The 14,643-nt window shown below is 50.7% G+C and overlaps 1 protein-coding gene across 1 annotated transcript; it reads right to left on the bottom strand.

Moving 5' to 3' along the window:
- Positions 1–3,679: 3,679 nt before the first annotated feature.
- Positions 3,680–11,059, bottom strand: SLC35E4 (solute carrier family 35 member E4). Its single transcript, XM_079150980.1, has 2 exons — positions 9,744–11,059; positions 3,680–4,632 (listed from the first exon to the last, which is right to left on the bottom strand). Exons 1-2 carry the CDS (start codon positions 10,360–10,362, stop codon positions 4,199–4,201), a joined length of 1,053 nt encoding a protein of 350 aa, XP_079007106.1. The 5' UTR covers positions 10,363–11,059; the 3' UTR covers positions 3,680–4,198.
- Positions 11,060–14,643: the final 3,584 nt, after the last annotated feature.

Below are 14,643 nucleotides of genomic sequence, written 5' to 3'. Positions count from 1 at the left end.
TTTCTGTTATCCACTGTCAACAGCAGTCTGAAAATATTAAATGGACAATTCCAGAAATAAACAATTTGTAAGCTTTAAATTATATTCTGTTCTGAGTAGCAAGATGAAATCTCACATTGTCCTACTTCTACTTACCCCAGATGTAAATCATCCCTTTGCCCAATGTTTCCTCACAGTACCTGCTACTCACTTGTTAACCACTTAGTAGGTGTCTCGTTCATCATGGTTATTAGATCGACCTTGGTATCACAGTGCTTGTATTCAAATAACCCTTATTTTACTTAATGATACCCTAAAGCACAAAAATAGTGATGCTAGCAATTTGGATATGACAGAGAGAATGTGTAGTGTTTTCTTTAAGTGAAAAGAATGTTTGCAACTTAAGGAAAGAAAAAAAATTGCATGCTGAGGTTACTAAGATCCATTGTAACAATGAATCTGCGAAATTGTGAAGGGAAAAAATCATGCTGTTTTGCTGTCACACCTCAAACTGCAAAAATTACAACTGCAGTGTGTGATTAAGTGCTTAGTTAAGACAGAAAAGATTTTTAATTTATGTATGTATAGAAAAAATATGGCATACATATGGTTAGGTTACCATCTGCAGTTTTAGTCATCCACTGGGAGGTCTTGAAATACACCTCCCTTGGATAAGGGAGGATTTCACTACCTATTCCCTGCCATACCTTGTGCTGATGACTGGGGAGAGAGCAGCAGGTCACCTTGAATCTTTATCTGGTGAAGAAAAGAGATATTGATCCAGTTCAGAGACTGGGATATGATTGGGACTCCACCTGGAGAGGTGCAGGAACTGGGGTACCACTGAACTGGAGCTTCAAACTCAGTTTGGCATAGCATCAGGCAGGAGTACAAGGAGAGAAGAGCTTCTTCGGGGAGGTGACATCTGTTATCCTGAGGAAGCTTCCTAGCAGGGACTGAATGCAAAGATGGAGACTCTGAGAGGTGAAGCCACTTACCAGAGGCAACAGAAGCTGGTGAGAGGCAAAACCTGGAGGCACAATAACCTTCACTGGGACTTTCCCCACTGATCTCCCTATGATACTCCCAACAACACTGTGAGGCCAGAAGAGGCCAGTCTGAAATCATACCATGAGTAGGCAGGGCCAGGACTGAAACCCAGGCTTTCTGATTCAGTCCAGTCTCTGTGCCCACTGCTGGGGGGAGTGATGGGAAGGAACAGGCTGTGGCCTTGAGGGGGCTGTCACTTAGATACCTAATGGTCCCGAATCGGGTGACAAACTAGCTTCCAAGTCAAGCACATATCTAATAACTCCCCATAAGCATCAGGGTCTGATGTGCTGGGGTGCTCACTCATTAGCCAAACATCCCACCAAGCCCAGGACCCTGAGTGAGGGTGGTGCAGGGATGCTCCTGCTGTGGCAGTGGGCCCTCTCAAGTGGGGAAGGGGCCTGAGTCTCTAAGGTGGCTCAGCCTAATAAAGCCATCCTCCTTTGTTCTGCCTGACCAAGTCTGAGAGTGCAGTCCAGAAGTGCCCGAGCTACACTAGGGCTGGGCTGGGCCCGTGGCATCTCTGAGTCACAGGGAGGGTGGGAGGCGGGTGACTCAACAAGGTCCATTTTCCCTCCTGCAAAGCCAGCCTGGGTGGAGTTAGGGGCCAGTAACCCCTGTGCCTGTATTCCTAGGCCCTCACCACTTGGCCCCTGCCCAGCCTTCTGCTGACCCTTCACACCACCCCACCCCATAAAGGACACAGTGGTCCTTTATGAATTCTGGTTACATGATGTAATGAATGATTCCTCCTTGAACCTGTCCTCCTAGATCCCAGCTGCAGCCTGATTTAGCTCCCCTTCCTTAAGCAAGAAGGACATTTTCCAGGTGGATCTGAAACCTCAGAGAGGGGGAGGTGACTACCTAAGATAGGGACAGAGACAGCTGGCATCATCAATTCCTTTCTCATCCCTGGTCCTGCCCACTGGCTCCTCCTTAAAATCCTCCTGTGGGGATCATCAGCCCATTTTACAGATGTGGAACTGAGGCACAGAGAAGGGAGGGTACCTACCCAACATACATAATGAGGTGGGCAGAGAAGGATTAGGTCCCTGGACTGCAAGCTCCAGGCTGGATCCTTATCATTTTTTAACAGGTGATCCCTGAGAGAGGTAGCTGGGTACAAGGAAGTTAAGCGTACAGCACCAAGGAAAGGCTAAAAGAGGTGATGTGACAAGGCTGCGGGCGCTGCTGATCACAGGGCTCCAGGCTAGCTCTAGAGACTCCTGCCCTAGTTTCTCCGCCTGGGAGCCCTGCTCCTTTCAATGCTCTGGGCTAACCGGGAGGGCTCCCTGCTGAGCGCTCCCACTGCCCCTATGGGGCCAACCCAAGGTTTGCCCTGTTCACCTACAACCTTGTGGTATGGCCCATTGTCAAGACCCTTTCCTAGCAGTCTTCCTTTTGCTGTCTCCCTCCCTTTTGAGACAAAGGGGTCTTGCTATTTTGCCCAGGTTGATCTTAAGACCCCTGGGCTCAAGTCATCCTCTTGCCTGGGAATAACTGTCACTACAGGCACAGGCCACCACACCTTTTTTTTTTTTTTTTTTTTTTTAATGCTGTGGCTAGAACCCAGAGACTCTCGTGGTTTGGTAAGTACTCCACCACTAAGCCACACACCTCACAAACCCCAACCTCAGGGGGCTTCTCTCTCTCTCTCTCTCTCTCTCTCTCTCTCTTTTGGCAGTACTGGGGAGTACCTAGGGCACTCTACCACTGATCTACACCCCCAACCCCTTTTATTTTTTTATTTTGAGACAAGGTCTTGCCAAGTTGTCCAGGTTAGCCTAGAACTTGCAACCCTCTTGTCTCAGCCTCCTGAGTAGCTGGGATTACAGGCATGCACCATGACTCCAGGCTCCAGGTCTTTCTTTAAAGGCAAGGTATGCTGGTGCAGTACTGCATGCCTATAATCCCAGTTCAAGACTGGCCTCAGCAACTTAGTAGGCCCTAAGCAACTTAGTGAGACAGTCTCAAAATAAAAAATAAAAAAGGGCTGGGGGTGTGGGTCAGTGGTTAAACGCCCTTGGGTTCAATCTGTGGTACAAAACAAGAAGAACTAGGGATTTCACTCAGTGGCAAAGCACCCCTGGGTCAGTACCAAAAAAATAAAGGTGATGTGCATATTTGTACTTTTCCCCACAGGAAAGGATATAGAAGGAAGGATGGTGTGTGGGGGGTACCAGACAAAGGGAACAGCAACAGCAAAGGCTCTGGCAAGGGTCTATCTGGCATTGTGTGAACCTGAAGGAAGTTACTGAGCCTGGAACATGGAGCACAAGGGGAAGAGAAGTGAGGCAGGAGCCTGATGAGGCCACAGGAGCCAGATCCTGAGGGCTGTGTGCTCTCGGGTAGGAAGTTCTGACCATGTCTTTAGAGCAGTGTGAAGCCACAGAGCATGTGTGTTTTAAAATGTTCCCTTCAGGTGAAGGGCCCTGGAAAAGGGGACAGGGAGAACAGGGAGGAAGCCACTACCACTGTCCAAAAAATGGGCAATAGTGGCCTGGCCAATAGAGGGATTGTAGAAAACAGGGCTAGGTTGGGGGCCTGAACAGGCCATGATAGGTCAGAGACAATGTCCTAGTTCCAGGGTGGGTAACCCACTGCTCTCCCTTTATTCCCTTGGCTGTACCCCCAAGTAATGACACAGGTGTCCAAGCAAAAATAGTTTATTTGAGGATGGAAGACCCAAAATTGGGAGCCAGGAATGAGGCTGCAGCAGCTGCCTGGAGTTGGCACAGACTACTCCAAGTCCTTGGGGGAAGCGGCAGTGAAGAGCCCTTTCCTGGAACCCCCTCACTGCCTTCCCCGCTAGAAGAAGGATTATACAACTGTCAAGAATCATTGTTGTCATCATAGCACATTGAGATTTTCAAAGTTTGCCCAGCAATTTCAGCATAACAGTCAATCCTAATCATAATAATTAGTCCAACAAGCACAGTGACTATGCCAGGCTTGGACCCACCATCCAGTGGTGGGTGGGGTCTGTGACAGGGTAAGATAGGGACAGGAGGTGGGTCTCTCTGGGAGTCACCATTCCAGCTCCCAGGGAGTCCTTCCAGAAGGCGCTTTTCCTTCTCTTGGCCTGGTGGCTTCCTGCTTTCCACTTTTCTCACAGACATTGGCCAAGACTGGAGGCTGTCTTGGGTGTGTCTCTGAGTTCCTCCAGATCTCAAATACCCTTGCCAGGCTGTTCTCTCTGCCACAGCCCCCGGCGGGCAGCCCAGGAGGCCACAAACTCACAGTTGTGGTAAAGGAACATTCCTGAAAGGGTAAGTGCAATGCCCACATAGCTCAGGGTGCTGAGGCGGCTGCCAAACAGGAGGTGGGACAGGATGAGGTTACCCACGACGGTGAGGTTGCCCAGCACATGGACGGTGAGAGCGGAGGTGAGGGCCAGCAAGGAGAAGCTAGCGAGGTTGTAGACCACAGACAGGAAGCAGCTGAGTAGGACACAGGCCCAGAGGCGGGAATCTGTAAGGACGGGTGGTGGTGCCACACCAGCCTCCAGCACCAGTGCTGCACCCACCAGCAGGCAAAAGCTGGGCAGTGAGGTTTCGTACAGCAGGGTCACTGCGTCTAGCCTTTCTTCCTGCAGCAGGGCACCTGCAACCAGGACAGTGACAATCAGTACCCAGTGCAGTACAGAGAAAAGCCCCACTGGGCCAACCCAATGTGGCCTCCATGGCTGATCCTCAGGAATACTACCCTGACCGTTCATGCAAGGTTAATGATCCTGCTCTGAAATATGATCGCCAATCACAAGAGTCAAACCACCTGGGTTTGTGCTCTATGTCCACTCCTGACTAGCTGTGACCTGGACTCATGAGAGGTACTTCACCTTGATAATCCTGTTTCCTCACTTGGAAAGGTGGGTAAATACTAAAGCGTATACAATAACTTTTTTTTTTTTTTGGAAGTACTGTATTAAACCCAGGGCCTCACACAAGCTAGGCAAATGCTTTACCACTGAGCTACATCCCAAGGCCAGCAGTCCCTCCCTCCCTTTCTCCCCTTCTTCCTTCCTTTCTCACCAGGGATTGAACTCAAGGGCACTTAACCACTGAGTCATATCTCTAGCCCTTTTTTGTATTTTATTTAGAGATAGGGTCTCACTGAGTTGCCTAGGGCCTCATTCAATCATTGAGACTGGCTTTGAACTCGTGATCCTCCTGCCTCCCCCTCCCAAGCCGCTGGGATTACAGCTGTCTTTATTTCCTATTTTGAGAAAGGGTCTTGTTAAGTTCACTAAGGCTGGCCTTGAATTGTGATCCTGTCTGAGCCTCCCAAGTAGCTGAAATGATATTGTGTGCTACCCACCAGCTAAAAGGATAACTTAAAGTTTTAATACGTAAGTATTCAGTAAATATTTTAAAAATTTAAAAAAAAATTTTTTTTAAAGACTTCAGTTGGGTGCGGTGGCGCATGGCTGTAATCCTAGCAGTTCTGGAGACTGAGGCTGGAGGATCACAAGTTCAAAGCTAGCTTTAGCAAAAGCGAGGTGCTAAGCAACTCAGTGAGAGACCGTGTCTCTAGATAAAATACAAAATAGGACTGGGGGTGTGGCTCAGTGATTGAGTGCCCCTGAGTTCAATCCCTGGCATCCAAAAATAAAAAATAAAATAAAAAGACTTACCTACTTCAAACTACTTCCAAAAGGGTGAAACTAGTGTATCTGGAACAACCAAGTGATCAATGAACATGAAAAGTGACTCCAAAAAAAATCAAACAAAATCTTCAGGGGCTTTGCAGGCTTTGGATGAAACTGTCTTAAGTTCTTAACCCACCTTTGAAGACCCTGCACCAACTGACCTACCTTTCTTAGCCCTCAGCCCTCATCACACCTGTCAGGACCTCACACTGTAGTTCTGAACACTTAGCATGGATGGGCCAGCAGAGGGTCCTGCCACTTACTAGCTACATGGCAAAAAGCAGAAGTCAGGGTGGGGGAAGGAGGAGGAACTGGAGGAATAGGAGTGGAGAGGAGGAGTAGGAGAAAGAGGAAGATGATGAAGAAGAAGATAAGATTTTTAAAATAAATGGTTTGAGTCAAAATGGTAGGTTCAGTCTGCTTCATTTACTTACGACAAGAGAAAAAGAGTCATCGTTGGCTCTTGGCTCTTACTCATTGTTTATGACTGATAATAAGTATTTTTTGCTACCAACACTATGGTTTGTTGAGATGGATCCAGAACTAAGGAAACTTCTTTTTTCTTTTTTGATAGTACAGGGGATTGAACCCAGGGGCACCCTACCACTAAGCCACATTCCTAGCCCTTTTTAATTTTTATTTTGAGACAGGGTCTTGCTAAATTGCCTAGGCTGGCCTCAAACTTGTAATCCTCCTGCCTTAGCCTCTCAGGTAGTTGGGATTACAGGTGTGTGCCACCAAACCCAGCAAGAGGAAACCTTTTAAGAGGAGATGCTGCCACCTTGCACAGGTGTGTGACTGTGTGCTAGTGTGTGCCAGTGTCTACACATGCTTCCATCCAGCCAATTGACAAAGGAAGTAGTGTTGCCGTCGAAGTCAGATACAGCCCAGGTGAAATGACAGTATGTGCATGAGGGCAGTTGAGGTTTGGGGCCTTCTCCAAGTGTTTGTGGAAACAAATGAGTAATTGATACAGGTTCCCTCCCAGGGCTTTCTGAACCTCTGCGTGTTTTCTGACACACACTTTCCAAACAGCCACAGACTTGCTTACTCACAGGCTATGCTTAGAATAGGAAATTTTATTCCTTTCTCGATTTCATTCTGTTTTGGCTTTGTTCTCAAGGCAACAGTCCCTCTGGCTCAAGCATTTCTAGAAATGAACAGATAATCGGAATGCCTGCAGCTCATTGGTTCCAAATTTAGCACCATTAGGAGCTGCCTGTGGCCTGCATGTTAAAGGTCCCATAGCAGGAAGGCTTTGGATTTTCAGGTGAATTTCACCCTTGCTAAATTTCAACCTCTGAGGCAGCCACGTAGTAAAGTTCTAGCCTCTCTATCCAGCTCCTTGCACCTGTCCTGCATGCCCAATAACCCTGTAGCCCAGGAAAAGGACAGTGATCCCCTGTCAGAGTTAACTCACTCCCAAAATGTGCGTCTGTCATCCTGCCTTCTCAGTGACCCTTCCCCTGCCAGAAACCAACCACGTCAATTCTCTTCTTCAAAAGCATTTTTGTTTCATCTTCTGAACACATCTGAGCTTCTGCCACATGCTGACATACCAACTGATCCAAACTCTGCCTTCTGCAGTTGGCCTAATCCCCTCTTTGTCCCTTCACTAGCTGTGTGATAGTCAGCCTCTCTTTATGTCTTAGTCTCCATGTGTAGCATGGGGAGGTAACAACACCCTCTTACAGGGGGTGAGGTGCTGAGCACAGGATCTGATGCCCAGTACAACTGCTAACCCTGGCAGCTGACATGATCCCCCATGCCCTGCTCCTGTTGGCTGACATCCCATGCCCTGGCATGGTCTGTTTCCCATTCCCAGAATACCCTTTTCAGCTCTGTCCCTATGAAGAGCTGAACATGGTATGGCACCTAGCAAGAACTCAGTAAATGTATTATCATAATTATGCTATGGTTAATATCATGGCTACACACCTCCTACCCTAGGCAGCCTTCTCAGGGGTTCCCAGGAAGAAGCGCCTGTCCCTACCACACCTGTGCCCACCTTAGGTATAGAACAGAAAGGGTGTCTCCCAGGTCATCCAAGAGCTCAAAGGACAGGAATGGAGTCAGGTTTCTCTGTGACACACGAGGGTACAGTTGAGAATAATCCCAACAGGCTGGCACCCCACTTCCCAGTCTTTTTATTGGTAGGAGAGTGGTATTGTTCCTCTTCCCCTATAGCTCCCCTGGGCTTCCACCTGGTCCAGGTAGGAGGAAAACTGTGGAGTTCTGCCCATTGCTGCATAAGCTCTCTCTTCCTAGACACTTATCTTATGGTCCCATGGTATCTGCTCTATAAAAGAGTTGTCATCAGCCGTCTACACCCTAGTCTGAATCTGGCCTTGACACTTCTGACAAAAGAAACCTCCTTCTTTTCAAAACCTATCTCAGTCCCAGATCCAGTCTCTTCCATCCCATCTTTGCTGGGCTCCTACCTTTATTAGTGGGGCCTCCAGCCTCCTAAGCTTCCTCCTTAGCAGCCTGAACCATACAGCCACAACAGTTTACCAACAGGTTCGTCAGAGTCATCAATAAATCCATCTCTTAAGGAGTGTCTTCCCTGTGCTAGGCCCCAGGCCAGGTGCTGGGGACACAGAGATTCCCCAAACCTTGCCCAGTGGGAAGCAGATAGGTTGTCAATGGTTCTGATGCCCCAGGATGAGGAAAGCAGAGGATAGCGTGGGAGCTCAAAGTAAACACCCAACTCATCCAAGAGGCCAGGGAATTGAAACTTGGGAGTAAAGCTTCTAGTAGAAGCTAAGAAGGGACCTGATACCAGGCACATGCCACTCCTTGGCTCTATGCACCAAGGCCTGACTGTCCAAAGCCACTCCTGCAGATAGGGTTACCTGGGGTCCTGAGTGCGGAGTACAGCCTCAGCAGATGCTCAATGGGCCTTGAGGCTAGGACCTTCCCAGCCTTGTGGCCCTGCCCAGGAGGCCTCACAGGGTCAGGTTTCCCAGAGATAACTTATGCCCAAAGCTCATGCCCAAGTTCAGTACCCAGCTCATGTAACCTGAGGGCAAAAATAGAACTGGGCTTTGGCCCTGCCTCATGGCCTGGGAAAATGGTGACAGGACCTCTGGGTCCTGGCTCTAAGATTCCAGGGCAGGGCTGAGCTCTGACTCAACCTGCCCCAGCCTTAGGTTATCCCCAACCCTAATCCAGTAATCCTGGAAACTACCCCCTGACACTCCCCCACCCCACTGCAGCCTTTCTCCTCCCAGACCTGAGTCACAGGACCTCCAAACTGGAAGGGAGGGAGAATAAGAGGTCCACAGGACTCCATCACCTCTGACCCTCCTCTGATCCAGAGAAGATTTAAACCTGCCCAAGATCACCCAGCAAGTACGAGCAAAGGCATGACTGGAACCCAGGCCTCCCTCAGGTCTCCCTGGGGTTGAGGCACAAATTGGGTGGGGACTGTGTTTAGGAAATGTGTGACCCTGGGTCAACCATAAACTTCTTTGGGTCTCAGTTCCACAACCTATAAATAGGAATGAAGGCAGTTGTTGCCATGATAACTGAGGGTCAACACCTAGCACGAGGCCTATCACCCTGTAGCTCCCACAAAACATCAGCATTTCCTAGACTTGGCCAAACCCCTTGTCTTCCAAATCCCAGCTCAAGGCCTCCTCTTTTTTTCTTTCTCTCCCTGTTCCACACTTTTTGGCTTCTTTCTGGGTCTGCTGACTTAGACCATATCACTTGACTCCAGCATGGATTCTGGATTTGAATCTTGCCTCTGCTGCTCACTGACACATCATGGCCAAGGCAAGTCCCCTATCAAATGGGGACAATATGGTACCTGCCTTCATCATGGACAGTATGGAGATTCACAGAGACAAAAGGTTTGATGAGCCATGGAACACATATCATTGGCAATTATTAAAATATTGGCTAAATCTCCAGAACCCGAAATTCACTGAGTTCTTGGCCCTCTCTGAGCCTCAGTTTCCTCATCTGTAAAATGGGGTAATGGTCACACCCTTCACAGAGCTATAGAGACCACATGCCCACCCAAATTCCCACTTCCCCATAGGAAGACCCAGGAACTCACTCTGCTGAACAGACTTGAGACCTCGGAGGCAAGTGGCTGCCAGCAAGAAACCACAGCCTGCAGGGGGTGCCCGAAACTCTCCTGCCAGGCTGCAGGCTGCCCCCAGGCAGAGTGGGCCCATGGCAGCAAACTGCAGTGGGTGATGGCCTCGACCCAGCAGCAGTGCAGACAAGGCCATCGTGAACAGTGGTGTGGTGGTAGTAGCCAGCTGTGCCAGGTCCAAGGGTACAGTGCTCAGGCCCACGTTACCACAGGCCATGGATGTGCCAAAGGTGAGGCTGAGCAGCAGAACTCGTCGGCGTGTGCTCCCTGGCATCCGGCGCCGTGCCCCCCAGTGGCATGCCAGCGCTGCCGCCAGCATGTGCAGCGCTGAGAGCAGCAGGGGCCGACCGAAGCTATGCACTGTGAAAATCCACTTGTTGAGGCTTGACATGCTGGCTCCTGCCAGCAGCCACACCAGTGCTGCCACAGCCACCCGGGCCCGGCCAGGTTGCCTGAGGACCTGGGGGCTACCAGGGGGCCACTCAGGGGATCCAGTCACCCGAGTACTTCCAGTCACTGCCACTGCTTCCGCTGAGGTCATCCTGCCTTCATGTTGTTCCAATGGGCAGCGGCACATTCGCACCAGTGGAGCTGGGGCAGGAGGCAGACTCCCCAGTGAGCAGTTTGGGGTCACCAGAGATACTCACTTTGGGCCAGGCCGGATCCTGGTTCCTTGAACCCAGAGCTGGTCTCAGACAGGTGAGGGTGTCGTATCTGTGTGCCAGGTCCCCTGGGTCAGCCAAGGTCTGGAAGCTAGGCTATCCGTATTCTGGCTCAGATAAGGTAGAGACGAGGTTGTGGCTGCTGGGATGCCAGGCACGAGCCTGGTCTCATAAGCTCCGCGCACCTTTGCCCGTGCCAGATGAAGTCTCCACTTTCCTCCCTGCCCCAAGCCCACGGTATGCTCTTAGATGGAATCCTCTTCTTCTCTTTAGTCCCTAGGCCGTTGAGGTAGGGATCTTGACTCTCGGACCTCCTGCGCGCTCAGGCTGTGACCAGGCCTGTCAGGGGCAATCCTGGCTCCGCGACTGGTGGTACCCGGGGGTGGTAGCAGCTCGTTACCTCCGATAATTCCCGGGATGTGCGCTGACACGCCAACCCGCGCTTCGACCGGTGCCAGACGGCGATCTCAGCTTGGTTCTAACAGGGCCGGTGCTACAGCTCGGATTCGGACTCGGAGCTGCTCTGGCTGCGGCTTCGGCTGCGGCTGTGGCTCCAGGAGAGCCTCCCGCCGGGTCCCGCCTAGCCGGTCGGGCGCGGCCCAGCGCTCTTGGCCCCGCCTCCTCCACCACCTCCTCCGCCCGCGCCCCACCCGGAAACTTGGGCCTCGCCCCCCGCACCGCCCCCGATCAGGCCCCGCCTCCGGAGCTGGTGTGTTTGTCTTGCCCCGCCCTCACGCCTAGGCTCTCAATCCTCCCATCTGGCAGGCAGGCCCGCTTCAGCTCCTCCTCCTCCCCCCCCTTCTGTCTGCCCCTCTGTGGGTTAGAGTCCCCCTATTTGGAGTAGTCATCATGTCTTGTCTGCTGTGCCACCAGTGGGGATCAGGTCCCTGTTCATCTAGGGCAAAGGCGAGTCCCCCATAAAGACCAACACGTAGTGCTGGAAACACTGGGGTATTCCGCAGAGCTTCCCAAGCTATCTTTAAGGAGTAGGGTATTGAAGAGGGACACACAGGCCCCATCCCAGGACCATTCTCAGACCCACCTCATCCCTGCCTATAATTATCTCATGGGACCTTGGCATCCAGCAGAGCTGAGCCACGGGGCTCCCTAAGTCCCCTCCCTTATCCTTCCTATCCCCAATTTACTCCCCCTTCTCCCAGCCCAGGGCGGTGTCCCCTCCAGACCCGCAGTGGGAAGCTGAATCACCTCCGCCACCCACAGCTGCGGAAGCAGGGTACGGTCAGCCGGCATCCATTCCTGGCCAACCGGCATCCATTCCTGGTCAGCAGCCCCCGTTCTGGGCCCTGGGCACTCGCAGCTGACTTGTAGGTGAATTTACTGGGGTTCACCTCCTATCCCCCAACCCTAGCAGGACAGAGCCCTGGGCTTTAAGGCAGAGCGGCTACCGCTAAGTCTGTCCCTGTCTGGATTTCTATTTTCCCGACCGAAAGACAGATGCTCTCTGAGCTCAGGGTTGTGTAAATAGCAATAACCAGAACTGGATAGGTCGACCTGGATTCTAGGCCTGAACCTGGCCTCTCTGATCTCTGGAATCCAGGTGAACAGGACCAAGGACCATTTAGGGGCCCAGTGCCGACTGTGAACCTCTTTCTTGTTGTCAGGCTTCCTTCCTTTGTGGAAACTCCTGCTTATCTGAACAGGGTCCACCCCCGCCTTTTCTGACCTGCAAGTCCTTGACAGCTACCTGACTGGAGGAACAAAGACCGCAAAGGGGGACCACTTAACTTGGCTCCCTGCGCCCTCTGGTGGTCATGATCTCAAATGACTGCAAGTGCCTTTAAAGCTTTTCAGTCATTGGACACGGGTGGAAAAAGCTCAGCCTCAAAAGAAACGTGAAATATCAGATTGCTGTATCAGGGGTCCCAGGAATCTACACGATTACGTTTGCCTCTGGTGATTCTGATGCCTGCTGAATAGCCCAAATTGTAGGGCAAGAAGCACAGGTAAGAGGATTTCCAGGCTAAGGACCAAAATATGGGGCCATTTTAGGGTTTCTGCAGGAGGAGTTGTGGGAGGGAAACTGAGCCAAACAAGGGGAGAACCCCTACCCTATTTCTTGAGGAGAAGGAATCTGGGCCCCCTGTGGGCTTTATTCTTTGGGGGATTTTGTCAGTTTTCCAGTAAGTTCCCTTCAATAAAAAACAATATTAAGAATAATTTTTACAAGCAATAAAAACACCCTGAACTTTGCAGAGATGAACTGGTAGGAAATGCTAGGTGGTAAAAATCTGTCTACACTGCCTCCAAAGACCGTAGAAAGGGGCTCCCACCTGCCCTGCCTTGTGAGATGTGGCTATGAGGAAAGTGGATTAATCAAGTGAGACCTGGGCAGATTTTGGTGGAACGGAGAAGGCTATGTACCGCAGGGGTGGGGGAGGCTGAGGGCAGAGCCCAGTGAAGATGACCCAGCAGTGACCATCCCATATGGGAGCCCAGCAGGGCCCAGGTGCTGGAAGACAAAAATCTCTGGCTGCCAGGGATAGAGTGCTTTATCCCATCTGTTCTTTGGTTACCCCTGGAGGCAGGGGATTATTCACTCACTGACAGAGGATTTGGTGAAGGGAAGGAAGCCAGGTACACAGGAGTATGCAGCTTGAGGGTTGGAAGGAGATTCAGTCCAGATTTGGATGATTCTAAAACCCTAGCCTTTAACCTGCAGAGAGCAGGGCCCTCAATAAGTTATTTCTGTGTGGGAAAATGGGGGATCAGGGTGCCAACTTCATGGAAGTAGCAAGGGTCTCCTTTATATTCCTTGGGGTCCATTGGAAAGCCCAGAGTAGCCTATACTTGTCTACATCTCCCGAAATCCCTCAAATCTGAGCCTTACCTATTAGGGGCCCAAGCACTACTATGGGAAGGGAAGTAGGCAGTGAAAGAGGGACACTGGGATCCCCAGAAAGGAAGAAGAATCCATTTCTAGCCACTGGGCCACAGAGGCTGTGGAGCAGTCCTCCATCTTCTCTCTTTTTGACGCATGACCCTGGACAGATCACCTCTTCAATGGGGCCTCAGTTTACTCATGTATGATCTATGATGTGATCACAAGCATGAACAGGCTGTGTAAACCCAGGCACTATACCACAGTTGGGAAATAGGAAACAGATTTAGGAGCAGACGTTGTTTGTATGGAGCCATGGAGTTCTAAATGCAGGCTAGGCCAAGCCAAGTCCTTTGAGAGAGCTTCTCAGACCCTGGCTTCTCCAGGTCCCTTCTGATTGTGCCAGACTACAAACTGGCCAGTGGCTTTGGGATACCAGATCAGAAGGTAAGAAGGAATTGGGGGCTTGAATTGGAAGGTGGCAGAGTTCTGGCTAGAGCTTTATACAGAGGAAGCTGAAGAGGAAGAGAAGGACTGGGGAAGTGTAGGTGAGAGAGCCCTGAACCTCAAAGTCAAGTTCATTACTGTTCTTAGTGACCTCGAGTCAGTGGGCTGGGTCTATTCAGCAAATATCCTTTTGGTGAACAGGGTTCAGTAGCTTCCTGCTCCTCAGAGTAAACACACCCCAATTCAGACAATTCCTCCTAGAGGAAGAAGCAAATCCAGCTCACAGACCCTTCAGCCTCTAGCCTGGCCTGAGACCTTCCACAGTCAGTCTTTCCCGTATGGAGGGGCTTGTGGCTTTCTCAGGTCATGTTCCAGGGGGCAAGGGGCAACTGAATAGGGCTGTCAAGTGTCATGCACTGGGGTCAATGGATGAGGATCTCAACTCTGCCACTTACAGATTATGTGACCTGAGGCAAGCACCAACCTCTCTTAGTCGCCACTCCTCTGGGGCAGGGTTGTAAGGGGAAAGTCACAGGGCAGGCCCAGAGTCCTCCCCCTACCTCAGTTAAAGCATGGCAAGTGAACAAGCACTCCTGTGTTTTGGGTGAAGACTTTTCACTTTAGAAACAGGGGCTGATTTTCACTGACTTCCCGCTATTTTAATGTTTGTTTTCTGCTGTTCTGATGTTTTAAATCACTTTCTTCCCTTGCCGGCCCAGATCCTTAATATTGGAAGCCAGTGCTCTAGTAACAGGCACATGTTTAATCTGTGGCTTCTAGGCCTTTAAGTTCGTCACTTCCCAGACCCATGGACCCAGACCTGACGTGCTGTTCATCAAAGGTCTCCTTGGAAGACAGGTTCTCCTCCAAACCTTGGTAGGGTGAGATATGGCAGTGTCCCTTCACAAAC

The sequence above is a fragment of the Sciurus vulgaris genome, assembly GCF_902686455.1.
Source record: "Sciurus vulgaris genome assembly, chromosome: 8".
In the NCBI taxonomy this organism is placed as follows: domain Eukaryota; kingdom Metazoa; phylum Chordata; class Mammalia; order Rodentia; family Sciuridae; genus Sciurus; species Sciurus vulgaris.
The sequence above is the reverse complement of the archived record's forward strand: the minus strand, read 5'-3'. Positions and strand labels throughout refer to the sequence as shown.